At 44.8% G+C, this 18,204-nt stretch overlaps 1 protein-coding gene across 1 annotated transcript in view; it reads left to right on the top strand.

The window, feature by feature from the left end:
- The window catches only part of LOC146571668 (neuronal acetylcholine receptor subunit alpha-7-like), a 60,245-nt gene that overhangs the window by 37,607 nt on the left and 4,434 nt on the right, over positions 1-18,204 (top strand). Inside the window, exons 7-9 of the mRNA XM_085280960.1 lie at positions 3,666-3,860; positions 7,081-7,167; positions 7,827-7,936. Coding sequence (XP_085137086.1) covers positions 3,666-3,860; positions 7,081-7,167; positions 7,827-7,936 — 392 coding nt within the window. The remainder of the gene's footprint in view (positions 1-3,665; positions 3,861-7,080; positions 7,168-7,826; positions 7,937-18,204) is intronic.

The raw sequence follows: 18,204 nt of genomic DNA, 5'->3' as shown, positions 1-18,204 counted from the left end.
AAATAAAGTATTCTGTAGGGGTGGGTTTTTATAATCGATTCATCGATTAAAATCGATTCTGGCTTGGATAACGTAAAATCGATTCATTAATTCATTGTGGGCGATCGTGGCTCAAGAGTTGGGAGTTCGCCTTGTAATCGGAAGGTTGCCGGTTCGAGCCCCGGCTTGGACAGTCTCGGTCGTTGTGTCCTTGGGCAAGACATTTCACCCGTTGCCTACTGGTGGTGGTCAGAGGGCCCGGTGGCGCCAGTGTCCGGCAGCCTCGCCTCTGTCAGTGCGCCCCAGGGTGGCTGTGGCTACAATGTAGCTGCCATCACCAGTGTGTGAATGTGTGTGTGAATGGGTGGATGACTGGTTATGTAAAGCGCTTTGGGGTCCTTAGGGACTAGTAAAGCGCTATATAAATACAGGCCATTTACCATTAAATTCCTGAATCGATTTTTTAATATAAATTTATTTTGCCCGAAATGCCAGAATCTCAGGTGACATCTCACAAAATTTCAAGAACCACCAAACAGCTAAGACAGTAAATGAGAGCAGGTACACGGATTCTGCACAAAGACTTAAACACACAGCGCGACCCACGGATCAGAATCAGTGAGATGTGACTTTCTCACGGTCGGGGCTGAAAGCCGACAGCTCGCTGACTCTGATCTGTCGGCAGATCCGCGCTTTGTGTTCACGCCCTTTATGAGCAGATTCTAAAGCTGTTAGTTTGATCTCTCTCCAAACAATATTGACCGAACCAGCAGCAAAAGAAGATCCAAACGCTTCACATAAACATCGTCATGAATTCACTCTGACTTTCACTGTTTTGCTTCCACCGCGATGCACAGCTCTCTCTCTCTCTCTCTGTACTTCAAGAACAGTTTCCCTTTCTTCATTATTCGCTTGCTTGTTACGCACAAGTCTAACGTTGTTTACAGGCTGTCGGCCGCTGTTTTTTTCCCTTTTACATTCTTCCGAAAAGAGGAGTTGGCCGTCCGACTGCGGTCTGGAGTGTGGGGCCTCCCTGCTGCTGCGGAGTCGGGGCGGTCTGCCTCTCCCCACCGCAGGGAAAAGGGTAACACCACCTGGGTCTGGGTGCAGTTCCCCCCTCCAGGGGCAAGGGTACCTAGACCCGGTTTGTAGAGTACGCTTGGGGAGTGTGATCGTGTGTACAACGTCTCTTTATGTCTGTCTCCACGTTGGTTGAGTGTGGAGTAAGTGCATATGAGAGCATGAGGGTGGGAATGGATGTTTGTATCTGTGTGTGCCTGTATGTCTGTGTCTATATGTCAGGTTGGGTGTCAGGCGCCACCTCTCTGGGGACATCTCAGGCCCTCCAAGGTTTGGAGGCCTATCTCCCCCTACCACCACTTCCCCTGCCGGTGGCGGACTCCCTCAGACATCGGTGCGTTGGTGGTTCTTTGTGTCCGGGGATGGGCGTCCAGGTACACACCGGCTCACTCCTTGGCGGCCGCTTATCGGGGCCTGGAGCCTGGGGCTCGCTCGGGCCACTTCAGAGGTGGGGTGCCCCCGGCCTCTCGGCCTGGGGCTCGGTCACTCAGGCGCAGCTGGCTGCCGGCGGAGCTCACGGGCGCGTCACTGCAACTCCCCCTGGCTTCTGCTCCGCGGCTGCTGAGTGAGCCCTCATCTGGGACTCTCCTCAGCTCTTTCTGGGACAGTGGCGCAGCTGCCCCTCTGTTGGTCTTCCTTGGTCTCTTGTGTTCTGGGGGCCTCTGGATGTCTGGAGTTTTGATCTCCTCCATACCTGCTTCATGCCCTGGAGGACGGGGCTGTGGCCCCCCCACACCCTCTAGCAGATCATTACATGAAGGAACCTTTTAAAAAAACAAGCGCGTCCATGCTCACAGGTGTACACACGGGTGATCACACCCACAAACTACACCCTTTTTGGCTCCTACCTCAAAGCACACTGTGTTCTGTTGATCTTATGTGCCGCACAATAATGTTTAACATTTAGTATTTACTGTCATATTCCCATAGATCATTGTGATGTTGTTTATTCTATTACTCTTGTTCTCTTCTGCTTGCTTTCTTTTTTCTTTCTCAGCAGGTGATCCAGGTGATTGATATATGCATTTTTTTTTCTCTGCCCGTTCTGTTGGTTTTTGTCTTTTGCCCTTCTCCCCCGTCCCTCTTCTCAGCTGTTTCTCTTTCCCTCTTTCTTTCTCCCCTTCTTTCCCCCAGTCAAGTCTGTCCCGTATTCAGTAAGTGAAAATAAAATAAACAATAAAAGGTGAATCAAATGGACCATTACGGCAAGGCTGGGATGGTCAGTTTGGTAAAGTAAATCCGTTGGGCATCTTTCTTTGCCTTTAGACAACAATTCTGATGCAAAAGAGCCAAACGGGACAGGCCAAAAAAAAAAAAAAACAAAAAAAAAAACATTCTTCCGAAAAGAAAACCTAATTTCTGCTGTTCAATACTGAACAAATTTAAACTTTTTAAAATTATTCAAAATGCAAAACGCTTAACCGCGTCTCTAATAAAACCGCTGTAACTTCAGAGGTAACGTTCATGTGTTGATTAATGGTTTTCTTTCGTTTTTGATGTACTGCAGAATACTTTTATAAAATCCAGGCCAGGAAAATCACCTTCATGTGTTTCTGTGTTTTATCTTCAGCTACTTTGACACAAAAGCCTCTGCTGTGACGCTCACACCTGTGATAAAGTCTTGCGTGTGTCAGCTTCCTTTTTATAGATACAAAAATATGTAAATGTCCTGATCTGAATTATAATATTTCTGACTGTCAAAATTTCCCAGATTTAAATCGAATCGTGGATCGAATCGATTCGGGACCTTGTGAATCGGAATTGAATCGATTCTAGAAATCAGTGACGATACCCAGCCCTAGTATTCTGGGAATTTTATTATCATTTTCTGACACAGGCGCTGCATCCATCATCGTGCTCTGCTGATAAGACCTGAACAAAGACCTGAAGCAAAACTAAACACACTGAACATCGACCACAAGGCTGTCAAAATAAAACAGGAAAAGGGCAGACTAAGACGCACGAATAGGGGAACAGGGAAGTGACAGTGCGAGACGAGAGGTGGAAACGGCTATGGACGAACGCACGCGACAGATCGAGGAGGCGTGGACTAAACACGAGGAGGGGAAAACGGGGAAAACCCAGACACACAAACAGAGACACACAGAGAGGAGACAAGTAACTAAACTGATGCGTGACAGAGACCAAAGCACAAGAAAAGTCAAAACGTTGCGTTCAATGAGCAAGAAACATGACATTAACACATTTATTAGATCACCTGGGATAAAAACAAGAAAACACTAATATCTCTGAAGCCTGTGAGAAACTGTTTTAATGATGTTTCTTGTTCTGTAAATACATACATCATCAAAGCACTTGAATTTTTCTGCTTTTTTGTAAAAAGGTACATTTTAAAAAACGTGGATACAAAAATGATTAAATTTTAGCATTAAACTGCTAAGTGTAATCATTAAACGTTTGGCTTCATGATTATAGAAAATAAGTTATTTTATCATTTCCAGTTGAATATTTTTGTCATGGGTTTGAATTCAAAGACATGCTGAGATATGTTGATGTTAGAGGGGCAGAAGATCATTTTCCCCTCAGAGGAACGAGGTTTATGGTTTCTTTGACGTCACCGTCGGTGTTTTCCTGTTTGTGCGCAGAGGTTCCTGGGCGGAGGAACGAGCGTTTCTACGACTGCTGTAAGGAGCCGTACCCTGACGTGACCTTCACCGTGGTGATGAGGAGGAGGACGCTCTACTACGGGCTCAACCTCCTCATCCCCTGTGTCCTCATCTCCACCCTCGCCCTCCTCGTCTTCCTGCTGCCCGCCGACTCCGGAGAGAAGATCTCCCTGGGTGAGCGCTCAGCTCTCTTTATCGGTGATGACAGTTACTCCGATTCTTAAAGTACTTCCTCAAAGACTTTCCAGACTAGTAAAATTCACACACTGTGAGAGTGTTCAGTGTGAACAGAGGCAAAAGCACAAGATTACAGAGAAAAACCAAATGAGCAGCGCCCAGCGGCAGCAGGGAGGAAAAGTCCTTTTAAACAGGAAGAAGCAGAAACAGACTCAATGCTTCCACCTTATTGTGAGCAGAGCAGCAGGAACAGTCCAACACGAAGGAAACAAAGCAGGATGGAGATAAGGCCAAAACACCGAGTCACACAAAGGCACAGAAATGTGCTCTGATCTGAAAGAATACATTACTGGAATATAGATGTAACGTGTTTTCATTCGAGGTCGTTACCTGTAAGATGTTCTGCTTCTCCTGTTTGAGCTTCAGTTCGATGTTTTGCTGAAATTTGCACCAGTCAGAAAACGATGTCACAATTAAACATCCTGTGTAGAAAGATAAACTCTGTGAAATAGCCCGAGACTGCACATATTCTATAAATATAACTTTAGCACAGTCGGGTCCATTATACTCTCGCTGAAGTGGCCCTCGCCCATCTGGAACAGCGATTACCTGACAAAAGAGAGTCGCCCGCTAATTCTGTTCACATCCACCTGATATTCACCTTCTTCTGTTGTGAACATGTTGCATGGACCTTTCTTTAAAGACAGACGCCGCTCAGTCCCAACACTAGAACTATAACTGGAGACTGGAGGATTGTTTATGAGTAAAGTTAACCCTTTAAAACCGGTCGGAGCGGGCACGCTCCGTTTTGCGCAACTACTTTTAAATCCTTGTAGCACTGCAACCGCGTAAGCTAGCGCAATAAGTTTTTTTGCATATGAAGCCGGAGGAGTTGTACTTACATCTGATGCCATCAGCTTGTCCTCGGTCACAGTTTCCTTCCACATAAAGCTTTGCAAAAACTGCATAAAAAGCACTTGCAGCAACAAAAACATAATATTCTAGAAACACGCTTTGCCGCTCCGATCAGCTGTTTGTAACACTTCCTAGGTTGGAATAGACGTCAGCGCAAACTTTTCCATGTCCGCCATGACCTGCCTGAAACCGGAAGTGACGTCATTTTCGCTGAAATGTAGTTTTTTACCATCAGGACCTTATGAGCCTATACTGGTGTTTTTAAAAGTTATGTTTGAGTTTATGACTTTCTGTGTCGTTTCTGGGATGCTTAGGACTCATATTGCACTGCTGGAAATAGTTTATTTTGATGCACATGCTGTTTTTTTGCAAATTTGCATTATAATATTTATTTTCGTTTTTCCTGCAGTATATAAAAATTGGTGTATTTCAAAAATAAAACTATGAAGACACTCAAAATAAATTTCCTGTGGTGGGAAACTATTTTGTGCAACTTTTTTGTATTTACAGTTTTGAGGGATAAACCTCTTAAATTTCTCTAACTAGAAATATATGTTAAAAAAACAAAAACGATTTTCATTTTTTTTGTAGTTTATTGCACTTTTTTGCAATTTATGTAATTACTATGCACTTAATGCAGACATATTATTAAAATTTGGGCTATAATGATTGTATTGATGTATAGCAACTTGAAATGCTCCCAAAAATGGCTCCACAGCATGTACAAATATAATACAAGCTCTGGCAGACTTGGTTCTATGGTAGGTCTTAAAGGGCTAAGGGACAAAAATCATTCCTGAGCTTCTTTCTGTAAATCGCTCCCTGGGAATCTGCGCGTTAAATCATTGATTGAACGATAAGGAAAGAAGGATGCAGGACAGAGGATGTCAGCACAGGAGGACATGAAACACGTGAAGCGATGTATGTCATCAGATCCAGTTTGCCTCGTTGGTGTGAACTGAACCGGAGGGTCATCGCTGATGAGGGCTGCGCCTCTGCGCATCTTTTAAAGCTTTCTGTTGAAAGCAGCACTTGAACTGACAAATGAAACCAGAAGCGTGTGCTTCGTTTTTCCTGACATCCACAAGGTCGTGTACCATGGATTTATCCCCCAGAGAGAGACTGTCGCTGTGGAGTTCTCCTGTAATGTCCCGCGGCATCTAAGGGAGACGCCTGAAAGGGCCGGGGGTTTCTATCACACTAACACGACCTTCAGTCACCACCGCCACGAAAAACACTCACAGAAGGAGATCCAGCAGCCATCACAGAGGGACGACAGCAAACACGGTATGACTCCAAGAGCAAATCACAAAGAGCAGTAAAGTGCTCTGCAGGTGTGAGATGATGGTGTTCAGGTGAAGCTTTCTGAAGGCCTCACATCAGAGCAGAAACGAGAGATTTCTGAACAGCTGGAAGAATCAGAAAATATGTTTCTGTCATTTTTTCAGGCTGGTCCTTACAAATATCCGTCCTAGCAGTATTCAGTCTCTCAGGGGGATGGCGGGGGTGTTTTGGACACCTGCTTCGTCCACTGAACCTGACATGACTGATGTCTCAGAGTCGATATTCATCAGCCATAAAACGTATTGGAAAAGGGAGTTGGAGGTGCCAGCAGGCCTCCAGCTACTGACGGCAGACACGGCATCTTCCCCTGGAACTTTAATTTACGCTCTTAATCAAACTTGAATGTCAAGAGGGCCATCACTCTTCACATCTCCCAAAGTTCATCCGACTTTCACTGAGCCAGCGGGTCGAGACTGAACAGGACCGTTCACACATCGTCTCTGCAAAAGCAGACTGTAGGAAGGACTCCACCTGGGAGGAAACGGTGCGAGGCCGAGTTTAATAAGAAGAAACAAGGATCCAAACAGAATTCTCACAATATTCATGCGAGACACGGCAGATCGTTTTAGCCTCTCAAAGCAGCGGCCGCGCTACAAGGGGATTCATTCGCTTTGTCATAATCTGTGCCCATCGCTGCAATCCCAACCCATCATCATAAGTGAGAACAGAAAGGCATGAAAAGGTAATGATGGATTTCACTTACTCCAGCTTTAAAGTCGTTTCTTATATGAATGAGCAGCAAATAGTGATGAATTTGAGCTGTGGATGAGTCTGACAGAGACGCTAACCTGGAGCCTCGTTAATGGAAACCAGCACATTAGATCCTCCACATTTCCAAAACGGTTCGAAACAAACGAATAAGCTTGTATTCAATGTAAAATTATAAAAGATGTCAGAACACTGTGAAATTGATGAGCGCACTAAAAACACGAAGCTGATGACAGGTTTGTGCCTGCAGGTATCACCGTGCTGCTCTCTCTGACCGTCTTCATGCTGCTCGTGGCCGAGATCATGCCGGCAACCTCGGACTCCGTTCCCCTCATAGGTGAGCCTCACTCAGATTATGCTGCTCATCGTTAATCCCTCCATCATCTCATCTCTTCCTGTGATGGAGTTATAATTGGAAGCCAGCACAGGAAATCTGTTGCTGGCTGCTCATAATCACCATATAAAATCCATCCTGAGCTGTAGGCTGAGGAAAACTTACTCTCCATCATTACTTTCGGTTTCCCAGTACAGCCATGATGTATTTTACTCATGCTGGACAAAATATATATATATAAACACCCAGCTCGCCCCTGCGGGCGGTTTATCCTTCAAGCTCGGGTCCTTTACCAGAGGCCTGGGAGCTTGAGGGTCCTGTGCAGTATCTTAGCTGTTCCCAGGACTATATATATATATATATATATATATATATAAATATATATATATGAAAACCTAAAAATAGTTCCAAATTCAGCTTAAAATCTTCTGGGCTGGGTGTTTTTGGTCCAACACTACCCCACTTGGCTCCTAAAATGAGCAGAAAGGGCTCGCTGCAGCCTGCAGGACCAGCTCCACTGATAATTCTGCCAATTATCACATTTATGGGAGATTAAAAACGACGAGTAACCAACACACGAGTAAGACAAACGTAAGCGTAGAGGATGTTGCAGATGTAAAAGCTGGGCAGCACTGAGTGTCCTCTGGACGTCTGTCTTTCAGCGCAGTACTTTGCCACTACCATGGTGATTGTGGGTCTGTCGGTCATCGCTACGGTCCTGGTTCTGCAGTATCACCACCACGACCCCGACGGAGGACACATGCCACAGTGGGTCAGTAACTCCACTTCTTTTCTTCTTCTGCATTTTAATTATGTAGCTCCAGCATGCGCTGATTTCTCAGTGAGGAGTCCAGTTTGGTCTCTACGTTGTGCCGAGTCAGCTTTAATGAGCTGCAGGTCCTTAACGAGGTCTGTGCTTTAACGAGCTCTGAACAAGAAGAGGCTTCGCTCCAAGAACTGATTGACTATTAATACAGACCCTATTTATTTTACAGCAGCTTCCTTCAGAAACTTCAGAAAGAACGACTACACACACACACACACACACACACACATGCACACACACACACACACACACACACACACACACACACACACACACACACACACACACACACACACACACTTGGGGCTCTGAACAAGATTCCATTAAAGCAGAATTTAGTTTGAAGGTCAGAACTCTTACCTGTGTGTGTGTGTGTGTGTGTGTGTGTGTGTGTGTGTGTGTGTGTGTGTGTGTGTGTGTGTGTGTGTGTCACGGTCGTGTGTGAAGGTGACAGTCCTGCTCTGATGCCTCTTATGAATGTGAATGTTCCTGCTGAGGAAGAGGAGGGACGACCACTGAGGTGTGAAGGAGAAGCTGTGAGGAGGACGAGGCTGTCCGCTCCGATCACACGAGGAGTCCAGCAGTTTGTTTGTTTCAGTTTGAATGAATGAAGCGTGCAGGAGAACAGACACCTGAGAACAGGCTGTCACACACAGGCAAACAAAAAGCTGCACAGATGAACTCACCGAACGTGTGTTCAAAGTAAAGCCAGAGTTTTGGCTGCAGGTTTCTCAAACTCAGATGACATGAATGCCAAAGATAATATTCAAATATTGCCAATAGTATCACTGATTTCAGGTTCCAGTCACCTCCATGGCCACAGGTGTATAAAATCAGAAACTAGGTGAGCAGACTGCATGTGCCGTGTGGTACCGTGATAGGACGCCGCCTGTTTTATATACGCGCCGAATAGTTTTCTATACGAGATCGCTGCAAAAAGTGCAGCCTTACCTAATGTCCACCTACTGTTACTCATTTATATTAAGATTTAAGCATCTAGCTGGTGTTGGTGTGGAGAGTAACCTTCAGTAATAAATCACAGCAATAGGATATTCATGTAGTTGTAAAAAGCATGATAATATATTAAGTAATCCAAAGTATTCAGGATACGTTACTCTCATTGAGTAACATAACAGAATACGTTACAATATACATTTGGGGGCATGTAATCTGTAATCTGTAGTGGAATACATTTTAAAAGTAACCTTCCCAACACTGGCTGTAGGCCACGTAAATCGCAGAGGAGATGCTGAGGCGCAGAGGTCGCCAACTTCCTGCAGAGTCAGTGGAAAGTAGAAACGGTTTGGGGATGCTGCCTTCCTGTTCCAACATGACTGCACACCAGAGCACAAAGCAAGGTCCAGGTCCATGAGTCAGTTTGGTGCAGAAGAGTCCTGGCCCCAACCCGACAGAACACATTTAGATAAAATCAGAGTGGAGACTGAGGTGTTCTTGTCCAACATCAGCGTGTGTTCTCACAAATGTTCTTCTGGAACAATCTGAAGTGCTGAGATGTTTCTGCAAACGGTTCTTCTGTGCAGCTCAGTCTTTGAACGCTGGTCTGAATGGAAGATGTCGCATATTCAGTGAAGCCCTTCTTGGTGATGGGTCAACACTCAGAGCCACAGAGGAGGATGCAGCGCTGCTGTTGTCTTGGTCTCCTGCTTGGTTTCCAGGTGGAGTAGAGCCTTCTAGAAACAGCCTGTGCCTCGTTCAGCCTGAGCATGTAGTCCTGCTGGGCTCTGTCCTGACTGGACTGCCAGGTTAAGTCAAATCCTTGACAGGTTTCAGGTTCTCATCAGTAACAGTCAGACCTATGATACGGACTGAGGCCGAGCCCAACCCGACGTTATTGGTTTGTCTTGTTCTGTAACTGGTCCGAGGACTGAGCAGATGGGAGCAAAGCACAGGTCACATAACTTGTGCACGACCCCATATGCACAGGAGGGTACAGGTCTCTACAGGAATCATGTCTCTGAACGCAAGACCGTCAGAGTGATGACATTTTATAAAACTTGTCTCTTCAAAGACTCGTTTGAGGGTTAAGACTTGTTAACATTTTGCTCTGGTGTCGTTGCACAGGGCTGGCGTCAGGACAGAAATGGTTCATATATACACGGCTGCAGTGGCGGTCTGCCTCTCGGGATCGCCGGGACACTTCCTGGGGTCCGGAGGGTCAATTCCAACGCTGTTGAAGGAATTTAAAATCCAAACACAGCTGTCAGTCAGCAGTATGATAGGAGTCGAAGTAAAATTGGTTTAAATATATTCCTGCCTGTAGTTATGGAGTCATGAGGGAAAAAAATTCATATTCGTTTTTTAATAGTGTGAAAACATGATGACTCTGATATCTTTGTCTAAAACGTAAAGTTTGTTTATGAAAATGTGACAAATACAAAAATAAGAAATCAGGAAGAAACAAATATTTACGCACCGTCAGATTTGATATTTAGAAATAAAATATTTCATACAGCTTTTGCAGAACTACGAATGCAGATTTCGAGAAGAGGTGTTCGAGATGTTGCATTATTCTTTAAACCTGCAGAAAGTTTGACATTCAAACCATGTGAGCAGCTGCTGTGGAGGTTTGTGTGACCATCACTCTCAGGGAGAAGGAAACGGCTTCAGAGCAGAAGTTTGAGTCTGGAGGGTTTCGGTGCTTTTGTGGGAAGTGAAGAGAAGTTTAAAGAACGTGAAAGGAAAGGAAATCCAGGCAGACTGTGACGGACGCGGAGAGGAAAGAAATGAAATGGCTGTAATTTAAGGTGCTGTCCGTGCTCCTCGGGATGACTCAGACTGAGCAGTTTGAGGACCGACTGATGTTCAGACTCCGTCCATCAACACTGCGTTTGACAGCTAAATATTTAATGAGTGTGTGTGTGTGCAGTGAGATATTGGACTGCTGGAGAAGATTTCCTCGGAGAGGCGAGCAGCCCCCCTCCCACTTTATTCATGCTCTATTTTTATCTGCCCACTCCTCCTGTGTCGCACACGGAGCTCGTATCTCTCTCACTCGTGCACATTTGTTCCGCATAAACATGTTTGTGCATAAATGAATTTTAATCACGTAAATATTTCCTTACTTACGCACCCTGTAAAGTCAACTTTCAGATAAGCACGCTGTAATTACTCTGCCTCTCCGTGACTCTTTTACTCTCTGACTTCTCCTGAACGTGTGAACATGTGACGCTTCACATGCATATGGAGGAGGTGATCTGATTAGACTTCAGAGCTTCTCTCTGCTTGCATTTGTATATTAACGAGCTTCTGATTTCCCAGATATTTATGCAACTCTTCTACACTGTAAGCAAATAAATCCAAACTACCGATCAGTAATTAACAAATGAGGAAAAACATTTTGGTATAAAGGATCTGCTTGTTAATGAGTTCATTTTTCTTCTGAAGAAGAAATTTCCTCGTTTCACCATAGGGCTGGGCCATATTATACCGGTACAATGCTAGGCAACGATAAGAAAATGAAACATCGGGATAGAATATGGATAAAACGCGCATGCGCAGCGGTAACCGAGAATGAGAATGGGGAAAGCAGAGTTGAGTGAAGCGGATGAACCAGAATTGGTTTGGAAAAATGGTGCAACTGAACTGGTTTGGTGTTTGTCCGTCAGATACACAACAAAGCACATTTTTTTGTAGAACATGCAAGCGGCCGTCGTTATTGCCGTATTTGTTGGACTAAGGTGCTCGTAAATCTGGGAGTAATCTGGGTCCTAAACTCCGTCCTTTTAGGTCCCGAAGTCAAACGAACATCACAGAGTTAAAAACTGTCTAAATTCTTTCATCTGTAATAAAACGATCAGCATTGCTGCTTTACCAGGTGTAACTATGAAGTTTAACATCCAGGCATCCATGAAAACAGAATTTATTACACTTAACGGAGTTAGAAGTTAGCGGAAGTTAGCTCGCTAGTTTTGCTAGTTAGCTAAGCATGATGTAGCATGTTCTGACTGAGAGAGTTCTGAAAACATTCAAACGTACAGCTCTGCTATCACTTCCAGCATGAATGAAGACAGAAAACTAAACAGCAGTGACGTTTGTGGGGTTACTGGAGTTGGACTAGGTGGTATATAATGATGTGCTACGTCAGACCTTCCCAAAGTGGGGGGGGGGGGGCGGTATGAAAAGGGGGGGGAAAAAAACAACGCTTGGACACTGCTAGCATAATGGACAGGTTTTTGTCGGGGCTCCCACACAAACGCAAAGCAGGAGATGAAGCATTCCCTTTGGTTTCACCTGCACAAGTGCCGAGGTAGGTCTCCCTGCAGGATTGGTTTTCCCTGCATCGGGAGCAGCGCTGGGCTGTTCAAATCACAGACAAACAGGATCCCACATTCTTGATTTTTAGTTCACAAACACTTCTTGTAATGACTAACTACTCCTGACATTTTGGAGATGTTAGCTCTTTATACAGTAAAGTTACAGCGGGATACAAATAACATCAGGCTGATCCTGCCACGATTATCCCCCAGTTCAAATACCAGACAAACAGGATCCCACAGCTGTTTATGTTTTTGAACCTATTTTGCACAGACAGGCATTTTTTGAAAAATGTATTGACGCAATGTTGAATATTATTACACAGGAAAAAACAACTACACGTAAAATAATCACTGCCTTTGTAAATGGAGGGACAGTAGCTGTCTGTGTATGTAAGCGTGTAAAACCTGCCGATAGAGACAAAATACTGTTTATCTGCCATTCTGCAATTCATCTCATGTAAACAATAACGTGGCCACAGCGTGATGTGAATAAAGGCACATACCTTTGACGTTGCGTGATGAACTCTGTATTCCTCGTCCACATGTAAACGCAAAAAAGGAGTTTTAAAAAAAATCTCCGTTTTCAGTGATTCAAAACGCCATCTACGTGGACGAAACAGCTGCGTGTTCAAAAATACCCGTGTAGGTGCGGACGCAGCGTAAAAGAGTTAGTGGTTTATTTCCTTGCTACCTGTAATTTATTGCAGATTACTTGTATTTGCTTGATTGTTTACTAAATGTTTGAGGTGTGAAATAAACCGCAATGGAGCAAAATATGGGCGTGTGTGGTTGGAGGAAGTGTGTGTGCGTGGGGCTACATTTTTAAAACAAAGGGGGGCCCAGCAAAAAAAGTTTGTGAACCACTGTGCTATGTGATCGCTAGCGACACAGCTATGTTAGCATAACATAAACAGTGAAGCTGGAGGACGAACACTAACACTTTTCCACTTATAAAAGTTAACGTGAAGGTTCCTGATGGTTAGGGACAAATGCAATCGCATGGCAGGATGCTGTAAACGGACCAAACTTCAGTCAGGAGAACAACTGAGATAATCCATCCACAATACGAGGTTAGTCATTCATATACTGCAACAACATGGGAACAGAGCAGCTGTGATAGAATACAGCATTAATGAATCAATGGTACAGAAGTGGAGGAAGCAAGAAGAATGAATAATGTTTGATTTATCTGACTGCTTTGTTTCACTTATGTTACGGTTTGGAGGAGGACTCAAGCGCAGGACTCCGGTTCTGATGCTCACAAGAAGGATTTATTTACAATTCACCAGGTGTATATACAAGAAGGTGCGGGGGGTGCTATATACAGCTGAGTGAGGGAAGAAGGGGTCTCCAGGGAAGTCCAGGGGGAAAGCACGCGTTCTTCAGATCATCCACACACACGATCACAGGCTCACACTCTGACACTGCCACACGGGAATCACACGGGGGAAAATCCAGGAAGCTCTGTAGACAGGGAGACAGGGTTAAGTACGACGCACAATAGGGCTGCTCAATTAATCGAATTTTAATCACGATTACGATCTGGGCTTTCAACGATCATTAAAAATGACTGAGCCGATTATTAGCCCCTCCCTCATTTATCCGCGACACCTTAAAGGCCGGTCCGTGAAAATATTGTCGGGCATAAACCGTCCGTGGCGCAAAAAAGGGTGGAGACCGCTGATTAAGAGGACCCGAGGGAAGCTCGGAAAGCTAAGCAGAAGTTATTTGGAGAGTGACTGCGGACTGGGAAATGTTTCACGTGGCCGCCAGAGACATTGATGAATACACAGACTCAGTCTGCGGCTTTATCAGGAAATGCGTGGAAGATGTCGTCCCATCCAGAACAGTTAAATCCTTCCCAAATCAAAAACCCTGGATTAACGGAGATGTTCGCGCGGCACGGAACACCGCCTTTGCCTCCGCGAACACATCGGACTACAAACACGCACATTACCAACTCCGGAAGACGATCAAAGCAGCCAAACGTGAGTACAGGGACAGGGTGGAGCAACAGTTTGACAACCCTCGGAGTATGTGGCAGGGACTAAACACGATCACAGACTTTAGAGGGAAAACCAGCACACCGCAGACCACGGCCTCTCTGTGTGAGGATCTAAACGTATTCTACGCTAGATTCGACACAGCGAACACCATGAGACCGGACAGTGTGCGCACCGCGGATGACGTCAGTGCGCACACTGTGTCTGAGGAGGATGTGCGGAAGTGCTTCAGGAAGGTGAACGCACGCAAAGCTACTGGTCCGGACGGGATTCCCGGCCGCGTCCTCAGGTCATGCGCGGCTCAGCTGGCTGGAGTGTTCACGCACATCTTCAACCTTTCCCTCTCTCTGTCTGTAGTCCCAGCCTGCTTCAAAATGGCCACCATCGTCCCTGTACCCAAATCCTCCACCATCTCCTCATTGAACGACTGGCGACCTGTAGCCCTGACCCCCATTGTAAGCAAATGCTTCGAGAAGCTGGTCAGGGACTTCATCTGCTCTGCACTACCCGACTCACTGGACCCTCTACAGTTTGCATACCGCCACAACAGGTCCACTGATGATGGCATAGCCCTGACACTACACACTGCCCTGTCACACCTGGAGAAGAGAGACACGTATGTGAGAATGCTGTTTGTAGATTACAGCTCAGCATTCAATACCATCGTTCCCTCGAAGCTGGACAGGAAACTGCAGGATCTAGGACTGAGCAGCTCCCTCTGCAGCTGGATCCTTAGCTTCCTGTCTGACAGACGCCAGGTGGTCAGACTGGGCAGCATCACCTCATCCCCCATCACACTGAACACTGGTGCTCCACAGGGGTGTGTACTGAGCCCTCTCCTGTACTCACTCTACACCTACGACTGCACAGCCACTAACAGCTCCAACATCATTGTGAAGTTTGCAGACGACACTACAGTGGTGGGTCTTATCACCAACGGTGATGAGACGGCTTACAGGGAGGAGGTCAGCGCCCTGACCCACTGGTGTCAAGACAACCATCTCACCCTCAACGTCGCAAAGACAAAGGAGTTGATAGTGGACTTCCGGAGGTGCAGAGAAGTACACACCCCCATCACCATCAACGGCGCTGCTGTGGAGAGAGTGAGCAGCTTCCGGTTCCTTGGAGTACACCTGGCTGAGGATCTTACGTGGTCAGTACACACAAACAAAACAGTGAAGAAGGCGCAGCAGCGCCTCTTCTTTCTCAGGAGACTGAAAAGATTCGGCATGAGCCCCCGCATCCTCAGGACCTTCTATCACTGTGCCATTGAGAGCATCCTCACTGGATGCATCACCTCCTGGTATGGCAACAGCACCACCTACAACTGCAAAGCTCTCCAGAGAGTAGTGCGGTGCTCTGAACGGATAATTGGAGGTGAGCTTCCCTCCCTCCAAGACATCTACAGGAAGTGCTGCCTGAGGAAAGCGGGGAGGATCATCAAGGACTCCAGTCACCCCAGCCATAAACTGTTCAGACTGCTTCCATCAGGAAGGAGGTTCTGCAGCATCCGGTCCCGTACCAGCAGACTGAGAGACAGCTTCTTCCATCAGGCCATCAGACTGCTGAACACGTCATAGACACCTCAGCTTCACTACTGGAACTTTAACATTATGCACTCCACACTGTATATAAATGCCACTTGTTTTGCACATATTCAACTCTGTATATTTTATATATTTTATTATTATTATTATTATTATTATTTTATTTTATTTTTTTACTATTTAATTTGTAAAAATGTGTATGCACACACACACACACACACACACACACACACACACACACGTAGGAAAATATTTAGTATACACATCCAGAAATGCATACACTATTATATATTGTACATATATTTATTAGTTTCAGGTTGGCCATTCTTGTATTTTGCTCGTTTGTGTTGTTGTGTTTGCACATCTCTGTTGCTTGTGGGGCTCGCACACAAGAATTTCACTCGCATGTGCTGTGCCAGTGTGCCTGCACATGTGATGTGACAATAAAAGTGATTTGATTTGATTTGATTTGGTTGAAAAGAGTTTAAAAAAAAAACTTCAGTGGTGTTGCACACTATTTTATATTATTTTTTTAAAGTCATTGTTAACCCTTTAAAGCCGGTCAGAGCAGCACGCTCCGTTTTGCGTAACTATTTTTAAATCCCTGTAGAACCTGAACCGTGTAAGCTAGCGCAATAATTTGTTTTGCATATGAAACCGGAGGAGTTGTACTTACATCTGATGCCATCAGCTTGTCCTCGGTCACGGTTTCCTTCCACATATAGCTTTGCAAAAATTGCATAAAAAGCGCTTGCAGGAACAAAAACATAATATTCCAGAAACACGCTTTGCTGTTCCTATCAGCTGTTCGTAACACTTCCCACAGTGAAATGATGCACATGCTGTTTTCTTTGCAAATTTGCATCATAGGATTGTTTTTTGTTTTTCCTGCAGTATATAAAAATTGCTGTATCTCCAAAATAAAACTATGAAGACACTCAAAATAAATTTCCTGTGGTGGGAAACTATTTTTTGCAACTTTATTGTATTTAAAGTTTTGAGGGATAAGCCTCTTAAATTTCTCCAAGTAGAAATATATGTAAACAAAACAAAAGCGATTTTCAATTTTTTTTGTAGTTTATTGCACTTTTTTGCAATTTATGTAATTACTATGGACTTAATGCATACATATTATTAAAATATGGGCTATAACAGTTGTATTGATGTATAGTAACTTGAAATGCTCCCACAAATGGCACTACAGCATGTAAAAAAAAATAATATAAGCTCTGGTGGACTTGGTTCTATAGTAGGTCTTAAAGGGTTAAATAAATATCGTCAAATAATCATGATCTCAATTTCAGTGAAAATAATCGTGATTATCATTTTTGCCATAATCGAGCAGCCCTAACGCACAAAGGAAAACACTCTTAATTAGACTTTCTGTAGCTTGACTTCACTAACGCGTGGTAGACAACGATCCAGCGATGAACAGCAGTCGCCTCCTGGTTTAAATGCTGATCGTCTTAATGACGACATGAAACTGCACTGAAGCTCCTCTTTTTAACTTCAGTGGATATTATACATGGTTATGCTCAGGATATGTCAGCCCATTTCTACTGGAAATGCCTTTTGGTTAAACTTTCAGCAAGGAATTTGCATTTGCACTGTTAAATGGATGGGGGGTTTTTTGCGCTAGTAAAGTTGTGCAGTTGTATTTTGTCTCGCAGAAATTATATCGTCAGTTATATCGTTATCGCAAATTTTCAAATATATATCGTGATATATATTTTTGGCCATATCGCCCTGCTCTGTTTCACCATCACAGTCTCATGGCGGTGTAATGACAGACTGACGCACTGGGCATGCAGGGTTGTGCTCTTAGTGAGCATCCTCATGCCTGTGATCAGAGAACAATAAAATACTGTGAACGGTTCAATTAAAAAATGAAACCTGAGACACAGAAAGAACAGCTGAGGTTTGCAAAGCTGCATCTGAACAAAGCACAGTGCACAGCAGCACGTTTGGAGGAAACCAAACACCTCCTGGCAACTGTCAGCGTGGTGGAGGGATGATGATTTGAGCTCCTTCCGACCGCTGACTGGCTGAAGGAAGTTCTACAAGCTACTGAATTGTAGGATGCATTCTTTACGGGGCTGCAGAAAATCCTAAGAAAATGTTTTTCACCTACTTGGTAAATGGACTCGCACCTAAATGGTGCTTTTCAACTCTGTCTGTGCACTCGAACCACTTTCGTACCACAAGCCTCATTCACCCATTCATACATGTTTCATACAAGCACTTTTAAGCTAACATTTAAATGATACAGACCAAGTAACACAAACTTCCTCAGGCACTTGTTATGATGACCCTTAATGGGGCGATCGTGGATGGGGCGATCGTGGCTCAAGAGTTGGGAGTTCGTCTTGTAATCGGAAGGTTGCCGG

Source organism: Mchenga conophoros, linkage group LG7 (assembly GCF_057382185.1).
Source record: "Mchenga conophoros isolate Kocher_MC1m ecotype Shallow Benthic linkage group LG7, M_conophoros_male_GT1.1, whole genome shotgun sequence".
Taxonomy (NCBI): domain Eukaryota; kingdom Metazoa; phylum Chordata; class Actinopteri; order Cichliformes; family Cichlidae; genus Mchenga; species Mchenga conophoros.
This window is presented reverse-complemented; position numbering and strand designations above follow the sequence as displayed.